Genomic DNA, 19,200 nt, shown 5'->3' on the forward strand with positions numbered 1-19,200 from the left:
TTTTGATTCTGGGGATCAAAGCCACCCAAAAGGGTAAGCTGTGAAAACTAAAGAATGTAAATTCACAGAATAAATTAAAAATATAAATAACGAAAAGGCAAGTTTTGAATTAAATATTGTATGTTTTGTTTGCTTCCGAATTTTTTAAAAAATGTATAGAAAATTTAGAAAGGAATTACGAGAATTAGTAAAGGATGCTACACTTATATTACACTTCCACAATATGTTTAAACAACAAAAAAATTGTTTATTAAATTTAACTTTGTAGGGCAACTTAAATAAGACACGAGATTTGCAATAAAATTTATTACTAAAAGCAATAAATAAGGTGACGATAGACTATTAATAATTTAACAAAAGTTTAACTTTTTACATATTTCTAAACTATATTTTGGCATCACAGTACAATCAGAATTTACGTGGGTTTAATAGAGATAAATATTTACCGGACAGAATTTTAATGTTTCTATTCTACTGTCAGTAGACATATGAATCACATTATAAACATTTTAAATGTAAATTTAATATAATTTATGTCACCGAAGAAAAAATTCCTAAAAAACTCTCATGTTATTTATAATTATATATTGTAAATACATATATACGTATTTCCATCCATTCATATATATTCAGTCATTCACATAAGAGCTTAGTTGCTAGAGATTTTGTCATAAATGTATAAGAACATGGAAGTGCTTGTACTTACATTCATTGACACAATTAACATCAAATTACAAGCGACTCACGTAAAGCGACATACACATTTAGATTATTCATTTTGAGAGAAAACGCCGGTTTTTGAAGTGACAGTGACAGGCGTTCAAAATTAAACAGTATTGAATCCAGACTCATACAGCCAAAATAGTAAATATTTAACCTATAACCTTAATTCTGCCAGAATGTTCTTATATTCTAATTTTACATAAAAAAAATATAATAGACAAGTTATTTTCAATTCTAAGGTCTTAGTTTTCTAAACTTTTTATTAGCATACATTTTAATTTTATTTACGGATAAAAAAAGTGCTAAATATAAATTTTAAAACATATAACTTAAAAATAAAACACCACACGTATTTTGACTTTAAGCCAATAATTTTAATGCTACATTAAAGCACCTTATTTTTAATTTGATGTATGATGGTACATATCGTTATTGAAAATGCACTGAACAGTAATATGGCCATTTTTGCAGCCTAAATTAAACTTTAGCAATTTTAAAGGAATCCATAGACTATATGAAGAAAATTCAGGTACTCTAAAACTATTCATTTGTAAATATAAACAAATATAACCGTCTATAAATGTCACTTGCGTACATGAATGTATCGTAAAAATGTAGATTATACCAAATTTATATACGAATTATTAAATTACTATGAATTAATATAATTATTAATTTAATTACAATTAAGAAGAACATTGGAGATTTCGCTGAATTCACGGGTTGCGTCGAAGTTTGGAGAAGAAACTGTGAATTAAGCGAAGAATTAATAACATTTAAAATTTTTATTAGGAATATGTAATATTAGAGATGTCACTTGTATGAAACTGACAATTTTATAAAATCACAATATTATTATTGGAGTTATTTAAAAGTTATAGGTTAATTAATAATTTCTTTATTAAGTTGCCATAAAATAATAATTTATATAAATACATTACATGCATATTTATAGTCCGGTGAAGTGTATATGTTCGAAGGAAAAAGAATACCTTTTACCAAATAGTCAATATTTAAGGTTTTTAGACTAACTAAACTAAAACTATAAATAAAACTTTTAAATTAATTTCACTTAAAAAAATAAGTAAGAGTATTAAAAGTAACTACATATGATAACATATGATAACTTACCGAAGCGATGCGTGCGGGGTGGACGCGTTTAGTGCGTGACGTCACAGTGACGTAAGTGACATGGACGTATAATGAAACGACATTATTATGAGTCCATAAGAGCTGTGACGAACGCACCAATGGAATGACTTCATTTTACGTCATATTTATTTTATTCCATTTTCAAAATAAAGTCATTCTATTGGCGCAATAAATTCAAATTTTATTACCTTGGACGTCACCAGTAAAGGGCACCTTCATCGTTCATCAATAATTTCATAATTTTTACAACTAATTCCATTTTCAAACTAATAATATCTTCGATTAACACATTGGTTTCATAATGAAAACTTCTTATTGAAGCATAAAGCCAATTCCAAAGCCGCCAAAAAAAAAGACTATTAAATAAAAAGCCAAATGATCGAGAACATTTTATAATATAATATTATATAATATAATGTTAACAACTAAAAGAGAGACGTCACAAGCGATGCAAGCGTTACTCTCACTGTGTTTCGTTTTCAATTCACAATTATTTTACACTTGTGCAAAATTCTTATATAAATAAAAAAAAAAATCAAGACGGACACAATCTATGACAGTCGTTTAGCGACATCTATTAATCTTCAAAGTCCGTGTTCATCGGCAAATAAACGACAGTTTAGAATATAACAGACGATTAAACATTTGAAATGACTAATCCGAAGTTAATTTATAATCAGTCGCTTATTACGCGGCAAGCGGAGTCTTAGCCGTATATAAAAATAAATAGCCTAGCAGATCTAGATAAACACACGGAACGTTGCACACAACGAACACGTCATTCTATATACTGTACAAAAGCATGTAAACTTTGTAAATAAAACACATTTAAAAATACAATAAATTATGCAACACAAAACACTGATGGCGTCTATATATATATTAAGTAAAATATTACAGAAATTCAAAATAATTCTTTCATATTCAAACGTCTACACTTGTGCGCTCGAGCCGTCAGGATTCAATATTTAAAACACACAAGTTTAGACATTACGATATAAAATATAAAATTACAGAAAAACTTTAATATATTAAAGAATTAGTCATAAATTATTCGATTATAAAAAAAATTGATTAACATTTGAGAGTTACAGGCAAGATTTAAGACATGATTCAACTTTCATAAATCTGTATAAATTAATAAAAAAAAAAAACATTAAATTATCTCGCACTAACATGATTATAGCCTACAAGTTGATAGATTTCTTTGAAATCGCAACTTTATATATATATAAAGTTTTTTTTATATCTCAATAAACTGTCTGCACACATTTGTACTTAGCAATGGGAGTCGTTTAAATTTGATCTTTACAGTAAGACATTCTTTTCTATTTGAACATGAATTTTATAAATTGAATTGAGACTTCGTTTGTGCAAAACATTAATAAAGGCTCCCATTGATTCTTCGTTTAAACATTAATAATAATCTCTTATCCAATTCCTAAATACACATTAGACATCCAACGAGGCGTTAACTACACGTTTACTACGTTACAATTGTTTCACTGGACACGGCCCTATGACGTGACAGTATTGTATATCAATCAAATGTCATCGAACGTAATCAAAATGAAACAATAGTAATAAAAAATAAATAGTAACATTTAACATTATGTACCGTTCGGTCGATGGACTCGTTCGTTTATTTCTTCCTCTTAAGCTTCGGTATTCTGTAATGGTGCGAGTGAAGTTAGATGCAGTGTATGTTTATATACTGTGAAATATTTTACTCGGATTTTTATATAGAAATATTTTGATATCAAAAGGATTTTTCTATTTGCAAATCAAATATGTTAAAATATTTCACAGTCAAAAAGGAATAAAAAATAATAGTGGGGGTAGATAAAGTTTTTTGAGGGTAGTCGGTGAATTAGTACTTGTCCCGTGCTAGATGTCGTGTATTGTTATTTACAGATGTATTTTTCTATGAAAATTTTATTTGTCACTTACCCTGAACTCTTTTTGTGTTGCGACGATTGTGATTTCTCCGATTCAAGAAGTTTAGTACTGGAATCCTTCATGAATCCTGAAAACAACAGTAAAATAGTATTATACGAACAGTTATATGAAGAAATTGATTAAATTAACTCCTTATAATATACAAGCAGGAAATAATGTTAGCACCAGGTGGTACAAATAATATATCGAATGCTTTTATGGGCTGTTATGAATGTTTTATGTAAAATGACCCTTACCTTTACCCGACATCCCAAAAACGGAGTTCCCTAGGTCATTGAGGCTACTAGTGAATTTGTCAGCTTCGCTAGTTAGAGTATCAGTCACAACTTGTTCCGACTCCTTCAAACCTTGAACAACTTCATCTTTAGTTTTACACAAATTATCTTGACCCTCTTCGAAGTGTTGTTTTGTAGAGACCTTTATATCTTCAAGCTTATCGCCAGCCGCTATTTGAAATCCTTCAAAGCTGTCCTTGACATTACCGAACAGCTGGTCAGCGCTTTCTTCGCTTCTTGCAGCGGTGCTCTGGACATCACCGATGAACTCCTTAGCTGATTCGTCCAAACTGTCAAAAGTATTTCCGGCAGAACTCTGAAAGCTGTGCAACGTATCCTGGGCTGAGCTTTCGTATCCTTGAGCGTCGTCCTTGAGATCCGCGAATGTATCTCGAGTTGAACTGTGAAGGTCATCATATATGTCCTTAACGTCACCAGCTTTGTCCATCGCGGCACTTTCGATTTTGTCGAAGGCACTGGAGGCTGATACTTCGACGTCTTCGAACGTTACTTTCGCTGATTTCTGCACTTTCTCTGCTTTATCTTTCGCTGCATCCCGTAGTCTTTCTAAATTATCTTCTCCAGCATCTTTAAGGTCATTGAATTTCGAAGCAATGTTGCTCTTTAACTCAATTTTCTTTTCAGCAGCAGCATTCAGAGTTTCTTCGGCAGTTCTTTTGATTTCTTCAGTAGTCTCTTCAGCTTCTTGTTTTATTTGATTAAGTCTGTTTTCGGCGCCATCTTGCATCGTGTTCTTTAAATTTATCATTTCATCTTTTTTTGCCGCTATTCCAGATGTAAGATTGTCTTTAGTTTCACCTACTGTTTGTTTAGCTTTGTCTATATTATCGCTTATTCCGGATATAACTTCATCTTTTTTTGCTCGGGCATTTTGAACAGCTTCCGAACTTTTATCGTCGATGGTTTGTAACACTTCATTTTTCTTTTCTTTAACAGCTGTTACTATTTTTTCAGTTTCTTTGTTGGTCATTTCCAATATATCATTTTTCTTGTCTTCTGCACTCTGTAGTAGTTCATCTTTCTTTTGTACCGCTTCATTCTTTTTTGATTCCATGGTTGCGAATATTTCTTCACCTTTTTCTTGAGCACTGTGCAATAGTTGGTCTTTTTTATTTTCCGCACTTTGTATTAACTCATCTTTTTTGTGTACTAGTTCATCTTTCTTTGCCTTGATGTTTGTAACTACCAGTTCAGTATTGTCTTGTACATTTTGTAAGATTTCACCTTTCTTTTCTTGGGCACTCAGCAATAACTCATCTTTTTTATCTTGTATACTTGTAGATATCTCGTTAGCTTTACCTTCTACGTTCTGTATTACTTCCTCTTTCTTCTTGTTTAAGCCGTTGACAGCTTGCGCTGCTTTTTCTTGTGCACTTTCCAATAAATCATCCTTGGCATCCTTCACATTTTTAACAACATCCTCAGCCGTATTCTCTGTGCGTTGCAAAATTTGTTCTGTATTTTGTTTTAACTTATCTTGCTCTTTAGCAATGTTTTCTTCTAATTTTTCTTTAGCAGCCGACGCTTGTTCTGATAATTTGCTCGCAGATTCCTTGCCTTCAGCTATTTTACCTTTAACTTCATCCTCAATTTTTTCCTTTTCCCCGAAAATATTGTGGACAAGCCCCGTAAAGAAGTTTTTCCCCTCCTTTGCTTTCTTTTTTGCTGCATTCTTTTTATCTTTACTCTTAGATTTGACTTCAGCTACAGCTTTTTTGCTTTTCTCTTCTACTTCATCTACAATTTCTTCGGCTTCAGCTTTAATGGCACTTACTTTGTCGTTAATATTTACTTTTACATTATTCACCTTTTCATTCGCTTTATCTTTTACGTTTTCAGCGTTGTTTTCAATGTCACTTTTTAAATTATTTATTTTATTTGACGCTTCATTTATACTTTCTTCTGTTTTATGACTGACATCGTCGGCTGCATTTTCAAAAGTTTTTCCCATTTGAGATAATTTATTATGACCTCTAAGCTTCATTTCTTCAGCTCTTTCCATAGCAGCCAGATCGAGTGCAACAAATTTATTGTTTATATTTTGTTTAGTGTTGTCAACAGTGTCAAATAAATTATTTACATCATCATTCGCGTTGTCTAAAGTCAAAGATACTTTAGTTTGCATGTCAACGACTTTAGCTCCAATATCAGATTGAATCTTTTCTCCCGACTCTGATAGTTCATTCTTCTTTTCGTTAACAACGTCACTGAACTCTTGAACTTTATCTTCGAAACCTGCTTTCAATTTATCCTCTTTATCAATTAAATTGTTTTTAATGTTCTCGGACTTTACAATAATATCTTCCTTGATTTCGGTGAGTTCTTGTTTGATATTATCTTTCTCTCTTTCCGCTTCTTTGAGATCTTTTTGTAAATCCTTCTGATACTTATCTTCGATTTCTTGGATCTGTTCATTTGCGGAAAATTTGACTTGTTCGATTCTATCAGCTAAGGTTGATGTTTCGTCGTGACGGTGTTTTTCACCTTTCTTATATTTGTCTTCACAACATCCGGTAAAGAATTGGAAAGGATCGCTCTTTCTCGAATATAGTGGGGTGTCTACGGGCTGCATGTTTTCATACTGATGGTACACTTCTTCAGTTTTCAGACGAACTTCATCAGGATTTCCTTCATCAACTATAAGTTTTGTTGAATAAACTTGACTGTTAACATCATCCTCGTCCTTGAGATGTGGTTTTGTGCGGACGTCTTTGAACATATCTTCGACCTTTTCCAACAAATCTTCGTTAATAATCCTTGGCGCTGGTTTCGGCGGAGACTTCTCTTTAGATTCCCTCGGTTTCGGTTGCGGTTTGGGAGACGATTCTTTGCTTTCCTCTTTGTCTTCGCTGTGACTGAATACGTTCTTGACTTTATCAGCTAGACCGCCCAAGAATGAACCGCCTTCAGCTTTCTTTTTACCCTTTTCCAAAGTGTTCATTGGTGTTTTGTCTTCATCGGAATCAAATGTTGCTTTAGCCTTATTTGAATCATGCGTCGCGTCACCATTGACTGAAATTAAGCAATGATTTACTCTAAAGATACTATGTACTTACACTATAGCCGTCGAAGACGAAGTGTCTGAGCAACAGGAAATATACAAAAATACCTTCAAACATTCTGATTTAATGAGAATTTCTTAGTAAATTTCATTTATTTTATTCATTACGACATATTAATAAATGTCAGATTTTTCTTCCTTAACGTTATGTAATAATAATTTTGAGTAAATTTCGTGTATAGTATGTGGAGGGTACAAATCGTTTTTTTACTTACTACGCGGCATATCTTTTCTGTCATCCTCTTTGGTCTCGTACTTCACGTCACCGTTAGCTACTGATTTATCCTGGCGAATTGAAATTTGAGCTACTTAATGATATCATAGCAGTGTGATGTCAATGTAGTGGACTGTGATAAGTAGTGACGATGTTAATACAAGTTCATATAACTAAAATTATAACATGGCTTATGATAGACTACAACTGGCTAAATAGTTAACAAAAAATATATACGAACGGGATCATTATAAATTTAAATAAGCATTATATTTTGATGTTAACGCAGGACCAATAGTAATAATTTATATAAATACCGTTCGTATATGATTATTTGTATGAATAACGTACGTGGCCGTTGAGTTGTGTAGTAGCGTGGTCTATGGGCACTGTGGGCGGTCCGACGCTGTGGTTGTGTTCCCAGTTGAAGCTCAACTCATCCTTCAGTGCGTCGAAACCTTCGAGATGACGTCATAATATAACAATTAATCGTAGAATGCGTGTATAATTTATTGTAAAAAAAAGGTATGGCGTCTTATTTACATGTTTTTTCTTATATAATTCTTAAACATTTGCATTCGTCTGTAGTAAAGTAACTCATTAGTTGAAATGTATTTATATAGCACTTACATATATGGTTACGTAGTCTAAGAACGTACTTTAATGTCGTAGAGACTAAGAAACAAACAGTTTACTGATGGCAAATAGTTCCAGTGCGTAATCGCCTTTAGTTTTTAGATAAAAAGAAATTGTAACGATGATGTAGTCTAGGAGCTGGCTCCCATATTATCTGAAGCTTTGAGTTAGGTGTCAAATAATAAATTATAGTCAAGAGCTCACCGCTTTGATCCAAGTTGAGACAGTCCAAATGACTCTTGGCTGGTCGGGGTGCAACGCGTTCAGGAAGCGACACATCAAGCACACAGGTAGGACTGGCGGACGGTTCGCCTTTAGCGACCTGTACATTAATTATATTATAAAAAAAAATCTATTTAAATGTTTGTATGTATAAGACCATTATTGATTTGACCATTACCAGCCATTTATTTGTATGAAATGTAATTTGATATCTCTGTTGATTAACTACAGAGTGTTCAAAAATGCAACTGATTGAATGAAGAATGCAGTAAAATCAATAACATCTGAAATTTGAACACCCTATATAATATCGAGTATATATAGGGAAATATTAATGATATTGTTTATAATGAGTTATTAATATACCTTGGGCTCATTCATGAAGTAAATCCTTCCCGAGGGACTTTCCTCGTGATGCTTCACTCTCACAGGAAACTCAACGCGGTTGTCTTTGAAGGCCTGCAAACAAGAAATAAATAAAATTAAGTAATAGAATAGAATGTTTAGATAGTTACATGAAAAACAATATATTATATTAGGTAACTTCCAAATAAATTTTTTGGAGTGGAGTGGATTTTAATATTGGCTTCTAAGGGTTATTTGTTAGCATGTACTTCAGAACTGGATCAACACTAATGGTATGAGCACTTAATTCTAGGATATATTAAATACGTTATGAGGATGTCTATGCAGCTCTATTCTTAAGTTTTATCAAAATCAGTTCAGTCGTTACCTCGAAGACCAGAGTTGGTTGAGTACCGGACTTGGTGACAGGAACCAGGTTACCAGAGAACTCCAGATATACAGGACGACCGTCCAATAGGCGGACGGACGTGGAATGAGCCACCTCAGTATAGTGCTCCTGTGGAGAAAAAAAATATATATATGTCTAGGCAGTATGATATACTCTATGACCTTTTTTGCACCATAGACTAACTCAATCCATAGACAAGTAAATTTATATATATATATATGCCTGTCAATACCTGATGTAGCAGCGTGTCATAGGCGTATCTGTCCGTGATGTACAGCACCAAGAGGCGACCTTCCAGCGAATCCAAACGTTTACCAAGAACAACTATACGTATCTCGAAAGGCACCAGTAACATCTCTCTGAAAATATATAAATATTATATTTATAAGATATTAGCTATTAATTAATTTACTTATTAACATACAACATATATATATATTTTTGGTTTAATTATAAGGTATTTTTGTAGTACAGAGAATGCTGCAATTATATTACAGCATGATTTTATATCGATCATCTCATTATGCATGGTGTTCTGATGTATTTTTGTTTACATATAATACCTGTATAGTTCCGTGGCTAGTTTGGTCGCGTCACTGACATTTTGACAGTTCATCAACCAGAATCTGAAAAAAAATACATAATTATTATTATTGCTTATTACGACTCTAAAGATTTGTTATAGGTAGAGTTCGGAAGTTAAATTTATTTCTAACTTTACTATATACAAGAAATAATCAAGGTGAATGGTTTCATAGAACAGGGACTTTCTTTGGGTTCCGCAGAATATAAGGGTTACGTGATATAACCTCTAGGATATCGCCTAAACAAATAAAAACAAAAAAAATGTAATTGAAATTTTAAATTTAGAAAATATGCCTCAGGAGAAGAATCACACGCGACTAATATCTATGATGTATTATTTCATCACCTGGCTGACACAGTGGTGGTGAAGGAGGCGCAGTCGTCGGTGATGGTGAGCGGAGTGGACCCGGTCACGTCCTCCCAAACCGCTCGCGCTTGACCGCCCATAATTGAACATAATAGGCGAAGGTTTGCTGTTGACTGCTTGTCGTGACTGTTCAGCTGTAATATTATAAATATTATGTCTTACATGAACGTATGTTTGCAACTTTCCGAAAAAATTACTAAACATATTCGAAAAACGTTAAAGTTGGATATCTCGAATGTTTTTTATAGATTTTTTATATTTATTCGTTGTAATAAATATAATATTATTAAAACAGGCAAGTACAATGTATTGGACTTTATATAAGTGGCAGTGACGTCATACGTTTAGATCAAGCCATATAAAATGATCGAATAGAGGCTCGAGCAGTACTACAATAGTCGAAAAATAGCCGTTAAAAATTCACCTTATGGTCGTGCGGCTGCGGCAACGGCGCCGTCAGCGTTATCGTGCGATGGAACTTCCTTCTCCGGGGCTCCACAGTTAGTACGGGGGACACGGCCGCGTGGCGAGGTAGGAGTCGCGAGCAGAGCGCCTTATCCGCGCCGTGAGCCTGCAACCCCACCCGGATCCTCTTCGTGAGGGCCGACGGCGGGAATAAGGCCTGTACTTGTGGTATGTGTGCCGATGACACGGTCCCGCCCTCGGGACCTATGACGTGCACCTCCTGCCTCACACGTGACACTACCGCCAGATAGTGAGGGAAGTCGCATGTTATGATACGCGTGACTCTCTCTCCGTTCTCTCCGAGTCTCTCTCCGCCCGGACCGTGTTCTTGTTTTTCACGAGTTAGCGCCTCCTGTTAGGTTAGTTAATGATGTTGTGTGAGGGTAGTTATACATTTTATATATGTATGTAATTAATATAGTAAACTTGATTCGATTCGATTTGGACGTCAAAATTATAATTAAAATATAAGATCCTATTATAGTTATTAATTTCTATGACTTTGAATTTTGATGTAGGTGTATAAAAAAACACCTAGTATTTATTTTAGTGGACATAATTATTCATTATAAGCAATATTTCATAAAAATATATATTTATATATTAAAATACTACCTGAATCATTTGATTGTCGTTATTGTGTAAGTAATGGTCCTGCCAGGTTTCGCCGGTGTCGGATCTCAGAATGACGATCTCCCTTTCAGGACAGGACGCGGTGAAGATAGGTACTTCGATGATCACGGGCCTAGAATGTTATAGTTATTATATTAAAAATAACTTTAAACTACGAATTATTCTTATCCATCATTAATCCTATTAAATATTCTGATACAAGGCTTATCTTAAATCAATATTCTTGCAAGAACTAGTTTAGTAACCAAATACAACAACGCGGTTTATTTCATATTGTCGATATAGTTTTAATATTTCTTTGCCAAGCAGTCATAGGAAACTGCTTCGTAAAAAAATTCTCTCAGCCAGGATACGAACAAGTAATAACTACGCCACGTGATCATATTTTTGGTAAGAGAACTGTACTTTTATTAAGCATATCAACAATGGTGTATAAAAAGACACTCACGCGAGGAACTTCGCTCCTTGCGGCTGTAGTTCTAGCAGGCGTGAGGCTAGGGCCTCGCCCTCCATCAGGGGTGGTGGGGCAGCGACGGGTGCGCGACGCGTTGCAGCACTAAGGGGAAAAAAAAAATATTTTTTTAATAATAATTCGCTATAATTGTATCCGTACATCCTTTGAAACTTACCTCTATATAAAGGGTATCTATAATAAAAAACAAAACAGTGTTGACACTTCAATAGTTTAATAGATTTTAAGTACAATGTCAGTTTCAATAAACACATGTTAAGTAATCGGTGAGTCATCTGAATGATTACAACGCAAATTATGGTTTAAACAACTTTAAAATAAATTCAAATCACATATGGGCACATAACAAAGCACGATTTTATGGCAACAAAAAAAATATGCATCATTTTTAAAAATATCATCGTTTTCAACCGAGGAATGACTACACAAGTCACCTTCGTCGTAGCACCGACCTAGATGTTTGTGGTCATCGGCATATTTAAACATCTCAGAGTACTTCCAAGGACGATACACTTGAAAAAACTATGAGTAATATAGAAGTTATATGAGCCAAGAGGATTGAACAGATCTTTCAAGTGAAAACATGCTCATGTTTTTTTTTAGATAGACAATTGTAATAGACAATACCTTTCTTTTAAAATAGCTTTGATTTTTTATAAGGAGAGTCAGAATATATCTTTATACCACAGAAAACACATTAAAAAACAATGAGAAATGAAAGCATCAGAAAACCAAATATGTTATAATGAATTACGTCACGCGATGATGTAATTTGTTGAAATTAGTCGATTATATAATTTATACCAATAAAAGGCTGTTTTGGAGCAATATATATGTTCAGAAAATTATATCAAAATATCTATACATGTGATGGCAGCCCGCCAAAAACGAATGTCATACTAGTCAATTTCTCACGCCATTGTGTTCTTTTGTAGGTACTTGTGTTATGATTATAGTATAATGAATCTATTCCTGTACAAAAAGCATTTGTTGGAACACGTACCGAATTATGATTCCAAATCAATGTACAAACTATATAATTACATACGATTCTAATAGACTGCTTTTATTGTTTACAAATATGAGACGATACGATTAGTAGCTAACGATACTAAATGCAGCTCATTGAACAAACCTTACTTAATAATCTGTGTCAAAAAACCACAGTTGAAAAAATATCTTAAAATCTCTATAAAATAAATATTATTAATAATACCTTTGTCATCAAAACACAAGTTTCATATTATGCCATTAATATGAACTAAAAAAAAATATGGTTCTAGTGTGTTTCCTAGCAGAACCCTTCTCTTAATTCCCTTACAATTTCCTTGTGAAGTCATTCTTTTAAAAATGTTAAGACATTTCTATGTAAACTTTATGACTTTAGAATTAATTTTATCTTATTATGATATTTTCCTGTAAAGCCATAATTATCTTAATTATTTTATAATTGACAAGGTCAAAAGCCATGTCTAGACTAAAAAGAGAAAAAGGACTTTTTCAATTGATTTAAATTCAACTATTGTATTCAGACAGTTCATAAATAAAAGAAGGCAATAATTTCCCTATAGTTCCATATTTTTTTAAATCTACTCATCAAACTTATCCAAGAGAATAATGTACGAATTTATTCCCATACAAAATATTTTATATCTCATCGAGAAAACGTGTTTTTATCGATTTGTTACCCTCGTTATATAAAAAATGTATCTATAGACATATTAGCCTAGTCTATGAAATGTTTACTTACCGGCATGTTACCCTCGTGGGAGCGGCACAGGCTGCTGGTGGTACTATGACTCGCACACCACCACGACGCTTCGCCTTCATGGCACCACCACGAGCATCCACCACGAAAGATACCAGGAACCTACATCAGACCAGTCCTACTTCAATTGAAGCTATTACAGGTGACTTTTAAGAGGATTTTAAGACTTCCACAAAACCAAGGCTTCTTGAAAACTTTTATTCTTGCTAAAGTCCTCAGACCGTGATAGCCAATAAGTCTATGCACCAATTAAGGAGAAATCAGTAAAACAACAAAAAAACTGAATCAAGTCACTGTTGGAGACGTTTATAAACATGGTCTTATTGATTTTTCTTCAAAGTATAAACAAGTAGTTAGTGAGAATAGAAATTAAAAGATATTCGTGTATCTTATATACCTATGGTAAGGACACAAGGATGTTGGTTCAGAAGAACTTAGCTGCACTATCCTTGGACGGATAACGATGCAAATATTTCTATGACAGATCCATTTACAACATTTATACATTTAGATTTTTTTAGATCCAGCATAGAGTAGTAAAGTACTTCAAGAGTACACAGAAATTTACCGTCAAGTCGGCCGTTCTTACGAACAGTGACAGAACTGTTTTTTAATGAATCGCAATAAACTAGGCTTGTAGAATTGAAAACAGAGTCCCTATCACGCTCTTGGGGTGTAACTCACCCGATATCAAGCGGTTGTCTCTCCATGGTAGCGACTCTCTTGTCATTGTTGCTGGGCCACAGATGTCCGTCCGTGACACTATCCTCGAGCGGTCTAGCCCGGTTCAACGTACCCGCCTCGCTGTTCATGTATCTGTACTGTTGTTGCTGTTGGATAGGACACTCTACTTCTCCTGTATGGAAAATTATCAATTAGCAATTCTCATATATGGATGACTTGATAGTCTATTTCACCTGTTGAAAATAATGCCATTTATAAATAAAACCCTTTATATGATATGATACTTAATATGAAACTTTTAATTTATTAGTTTAGTATCCTTAGGTGAAAATATTTTTTGATTACAAAATAAAATTAATTTTAGTAGTGCAGGCACTAGTAGACTTGAATAAGTGGCTTAATAGTTATATTTAAAATCACTCACCGCCTTCGTCTTCAGAGTCGCTCATGAACGTGTCCTGCATGAGCTCAGGTGCAGCCACTCGATATTTGCCCTCTAAACCACCTGTGACAAGGAAAACGTATCGTATTACAATATACACATTAAAAACATGCTATAAACTTAACAACTAATAAGACTCGACCTGTAATATAACGACCTATAAAATGATATTACTGAATCCTATATCCAAACTATCCTAATTCATATAAAAAAAAAATACTAATGATAAATGTAAATATATATAGGTTGATAGCATCGACAATTTAAACAACCCACCAAGTAAGTAAGGAAGTCCCTAGTAGTTTAAATATGGAATGTATTGCGCCTGCGCATACGAAATCAAAATTGGATATCAATTATAGGCGAGAAAGAGAGAGAGTGTCTGATATAGCTCACTCTTTTCGGCATTTTCGGTCATAGAATGCATTTATTTGCATGACGTAATTACAGTTATGTCAATTGAAAATACTTTCAACTTGTGCTTGGTTAAAAACTTTTGTAAAATTATAGAGTAACTTTGTGTTTAATTACTTAAGGTAAGGTGGCCATATTTGACAAAAAAAATCCTTAGGTTATATTCAAATATTGCAAGGATTTATTATTATTTAAAGGCCGATTCCGAAACATTAGTTCTATTTAAATAGTGTTGGTATATACATACTTGTGCGTGTGTACGCGATTTTGACAAAAACAACTTTACGGCTAGAGTAGGGACTACGGATATAAATTATGTAATAGAATTATGACCCAGTATTACTGGAAATTTCACAGATATATATATATATATATATAATGTAATTACATCATCAAGCATGTTATAATGGCGTCTGTATTTATGGACGTATTGTTAAACTTTGTTACCGAAAAGTTTGACTTGAATCAAGAAAAGCTATAACTCATTCCATTGTACGACTAAAGAGGATTTTCCCGAACGTCATTTGTATTTCTAAATAAAAGATATATTTTATCTTTCTTAACAAAAACTACTGTCAAGTATGTTATTGATATTTAGTAGGATTTTTATGAAATTATTACGTAGTGTATAAGATATAAGGATGCTATTGGAAATTTTTTCACCGCTTAAAAAACTACAAGCAAAACTGTAGTAAAATAATTACGATGACGTCATCGATGTATCGTCTCAATTGGAAAAATGGACTCAATATAGGATTGGACTATAATAACAATTACATAAGTTTAATTTCCCGAAACAAATAAACTTAGGAGTAATGGTTTTATGTACATAATAAAATGCGGCTGTAAATTCTTTTGCAGACTGAATATAAACATATACAAATCATTATATATATGCGTATATAACAAGCGTTCAAGGACTTTCGTGGTTTGACAATGATTTATAAAGTAGGTACTAGTGCTTAAAACTATACATGACTAGCTTCTGCCCGTGACTTCGCAAGCGTTTACTTTGGTGTTATATCAAAACATTAAACTTGGACATATGTACATTTCAATTCTGATCTCTTAGCAACGTTTTTGTTAGCTTGCCTCAAACTTTTTAACGCGTGACAGACTAGCAAACATCCTAAATTAATTGAGACATTAAAAAACTATCAGATGAACTATTGATCTACTTCTGTGACATCAATTGCACTGTAAAAAAGTCTGATATAACCCGTGAGGTCACAACGTGGGTGTAATTGGCCGTCACCTGTCTCTTGACTTCTAAATTGTTATTTCGTGTCGTAATGTCAGGAATTCCTTTATCAGGTGCATTAACATCGGCATTTACATTCGTGATAGCGCCAGACGTATCAAATTATCAAACTGGTACAGATCACATCTAATTCGTGTTCCCATTAAGTATTCATTAAAACTATTTTTATAATTATTATATTAATTGACTTAATTTGATTCGTTGATATTGAAATATATAATGTGTTTGTTATATAGAATCGATGACGTCATAACGTCTTCGTCCATGGTCGCATTTTTATGCTATTGTATGCAATTGCTTTGACAATAACACGAGATACAACGGTTATACATGATCCCAGCCATTTTATCACACAACGTGACCTATAATATGCGAAAAATTCATTAAAATCGGTACAAATAAAAATATATTAATACACGCCTTTACCTATATGCGCTTTTCTAATGTGAACAATGAATAGGAATTTAATTCGGTGTGACAATGATAAATCATACAAGACAGCAACAGAGTAATAAACGATTTGATAATTATCAACAGTTGAACTTTCATTACGCCATATTAAAACATAATTTTATAGTTTTTATTGAACTACAAACACTACGCAGTTACGGAGCGGTGTCGTAATCATGAATCAGATGCTTTAAATAGATGCATATCGCAGTGTATTAAAAAAAATATGGTTTAATACTATTAAGGGCACATTTAAAAATAAATGCATTGAATCTAAGATAAAGAGATTTATGGCATTTATTTTATAACGAAATATACGTGTAAGTTTGTTTGCTCTAGCCGAAAAACTGCTGAAAGGATATCTTTTACACTTAATGTTATACATATATATATATATATATTATATAAAAGTATACATAGGTTTAAAGTACCCTGTAGGTTTATACCCGACGACCTTCTAAGATGATGTCACGCCAATCTTAATCTACCCACAAACTATCCACCTACCCTCATTTACCGTATTAAATAAGAATTATGTTGACTAATCTATTTCATTTACCCTCACCCATACACCTCGCGTGAAGATCATCATCAGTTTAATGCACTAATTGAACGAATTAATTAACGCATCCTTTAACCCAAATAGCATGTTGCTATTTTCCTTGGTTCACTTCTGTTATGTTATCGTTAGAAATTACCTATTATATGCTGGAGAATGTGTGAACTGAAATGTATATATATATATATATATGTTTGTTATCATTTTCATTGATGAAATTTTATATAGAGAAAAAAATGTCTGATTGATAGGACTTTGTTTCATTTTTGTGGAAAAAAAAATAATAACGTTGTAACATATTTACGAATTCTAGAGCAATAGCTAGTTAGTGTAAACTGTAATCTTTTACAGTGAGATGTTTATATAGAAGTATCTAAATTGTTTTAACGGTTGGTATAAAGCGCGGCGAATCTCGCTGAATTAGCTTTGATATCGTAAAAGGTATACACACACACGTTTATATATGTATATATATATACTCACACATACATATATATTTGTATGTAACTAGATGGTGTGTATTTAGATATATGTGTTTGTTAGAAACTAAGCCCAAATTTTGATTAAAAATTACAATATCTATAAAAGATACTTATGTAGTATGTACTGTTTGATAATTTCAAGATACGTGTTAAAATGTTTATTACTTTGGGTTTGAATGGTGACTATTGATTTAATATTATCTTTACGAAATTATAAATAAATAAAAAAAATTGTTTCGAAGATTCATTTTATACGAATATTTTTGGAATAACAACTTTTTTTTTTTTTTTAAACCATTCGATTTGCTTATGAAGTAATACGTGTAAACGTGATAACAAAAATATTTTATTTAAAGTGTAACTACATATGCACGACATTTGTACGTTTGTCGCTTATGGTTATACGTAGTAAATAATGGAAGGTTTCAGAGAATCTGTACACAATATGTCAGACACATACAATAAACTATTTGCAATATAAAATGCAAATGGCAGTTGAGTGACATTGGCATTGTCTTGAATAACAAGACGATAATTAATATTAGACCATTAGTCCTTATTACGTGTTCGTATAATAAACGTAATAAAGACAGTTTAACCGTTTCACACATCTTCCTTTGTAGAAATATATGTTAGGAACGATCTAACAGACGCCATTGCATTGGTATTAAGGTAGACGTAAAATTCGTACTAAGCGTTGTAACCTTCGAATTGCATTTAATTTATTTGTAAACGGAACAAGAGTGATAAGAAAGTTCTTGAAAATAAATTAATTTCTATTCGTTTTCCTTGATAACATCTCTAATGTTGTCTTTGAGAATAAAATAAAGAATTATTACAACGTAGCATGTATAGTAATAAAAAAAAAGTGTCTTTTTATATTCATATTAACAGTTTTTCAATATACGCATATAAAAGTACATACATATGTATGCGATAGCTGTATGAGGATTGCGTTTTTTTTTCTGTCTGGTTGTTCTGATTTATCTCTAGAACGGCTGAATCGATTCTGAAGGGAATTGAATTCAAAGTCAGGCGATGTCATAATGAATAACTTAGGCTAAAACTAATACCTTTTCGGATTTACTACGCGAATTTTTTGTATTTTAAACAACATAACCCCGAGACGTCTGCCCGCGATCACGGTTGCTGAAAAGTAACCGAAACGTCGGGATTATGTAGTTTTAACAACAAATAAAGCACGCGTAGTATATCCGAAAAATATTAGTTTCATTTAAATGAATAAAATTCGCGAAAGCCTACATTTAAAACGATTTCAACAAGGAAGGCTCACTTTTTTCAATCAGAAGTTCATTATCAACACTTCAGAATCCTATGAAGGGGTCGTTAGGAAATCTAATAAAATCTCATAAGAACGATGACGCGTCTCTCGAACGGGATTTAAAACGCTAGCAAAAACCGCAACACTTACATTAACAATACGTGCCATTGGACGAGCCTTGATAATAATATAAAAAAATATTTCAAATCTAAATTACACATCGCTTATGTCATGTGTCCTTGACCATGTATGTATGTTTACGTCAGGTGTTGGCTAAACATTAAAACTAACACGGCAGTGGACCGCGAACAGTATGAGT

At 32.9% G+C, this 19,200-nt stretch overlaps 1 protein-coding gene across 4 annotated transcripts in view; it reads right to left on the bottom strand.

Annotated features, from left to right (window-relative positions):
* Positions 1-291: 291 nt before the first annotated feature.
* LOC116775838 (ankyrin-3-like) overlaps positions 292-19,200 on the bottom strand; it is an 82,354-nt gene continuing 63,445 nt past the window's right edge. The window contains exons 18-34 of one of the 4 annotated variants that reach the window (XM_061524433.1): positions 14,416-14,496; positions 13,992-14,163; positions 13,290-13,409; positions 11,516-11,623; positions 11,050-11,179; positions 10,394-10,786; positions 9,949-10,103; positions 9,581-9,643; positions 9,250-9,376; positions 8,997-9,125; positions 8,630-8,722; positions 8,246-8,363; positions 7,757-7,863; positions 7,407-7,476; positions 4,071-7,142; positions 3,826-3,901; positions 292-1,470 (exon numbers count right to left, since the gene is read on the bottom strand). In XM_061524433.1, the coding sequence (XP_061380417.1) occupies positions 1,440-1,470; positions 3,826-3,901; positions 4,071-7,142; positions 7,407-7,476; positions 7,757-7,863; positions 8,246-8,363; positions 8,630-8,722; positions 8,997-9,125; positions 9,250-9,376; positions 9,581-9,643; positions 9,949-10,103; positions 10,394-10,786; positions 11,050-11,179; positions 11,516-11,623; positions 13,290-13,409; positions 13,992-14,163; positions 14,416-14,496 (5,045 nt within the window). In that variant the 3' untranslated portion in view covers positions 292-1,439. Of the gene's footprint in view, positions 1,471-2,251; positions 3,546-3,825; positions 3,902-4,070; positions 7,143-7,406; positions 7,477-7,756; positions 7,864-8,245; positions 8,364-8,629; positions 8,723-8,996; positions 9,126-9,249; positions 9,377-9,580; positions 9,644-9,948; positions 10,104-10,393; positions 10,787-11,049; positions 11,180-11,515; positions 11,624-13,289; positions 13,410-13,991; positions 14,164-14,415; positions 14,497-19,200 lie in introns of those variants that run through there. The other 3 variants (XM_061524434.1, XR_009753116.1, XR_009753115.1) reach the window with 3 other exon arrangements.

This window comes from Danaus plexippus, chromosome 24 (assembly GCF_018135715.1).
Source record: "Danaus plexippus chromosome 24, MEX_DaPlex, whole genome shotgun sequence".
Classification (NCBI taxonomy): domain Eukaryota; kingdom Metazoa; phylum Arthropoda; class Insecta; order Lepidoptera; family Nymphalidae; genus Danaus; species Danaus plexippus.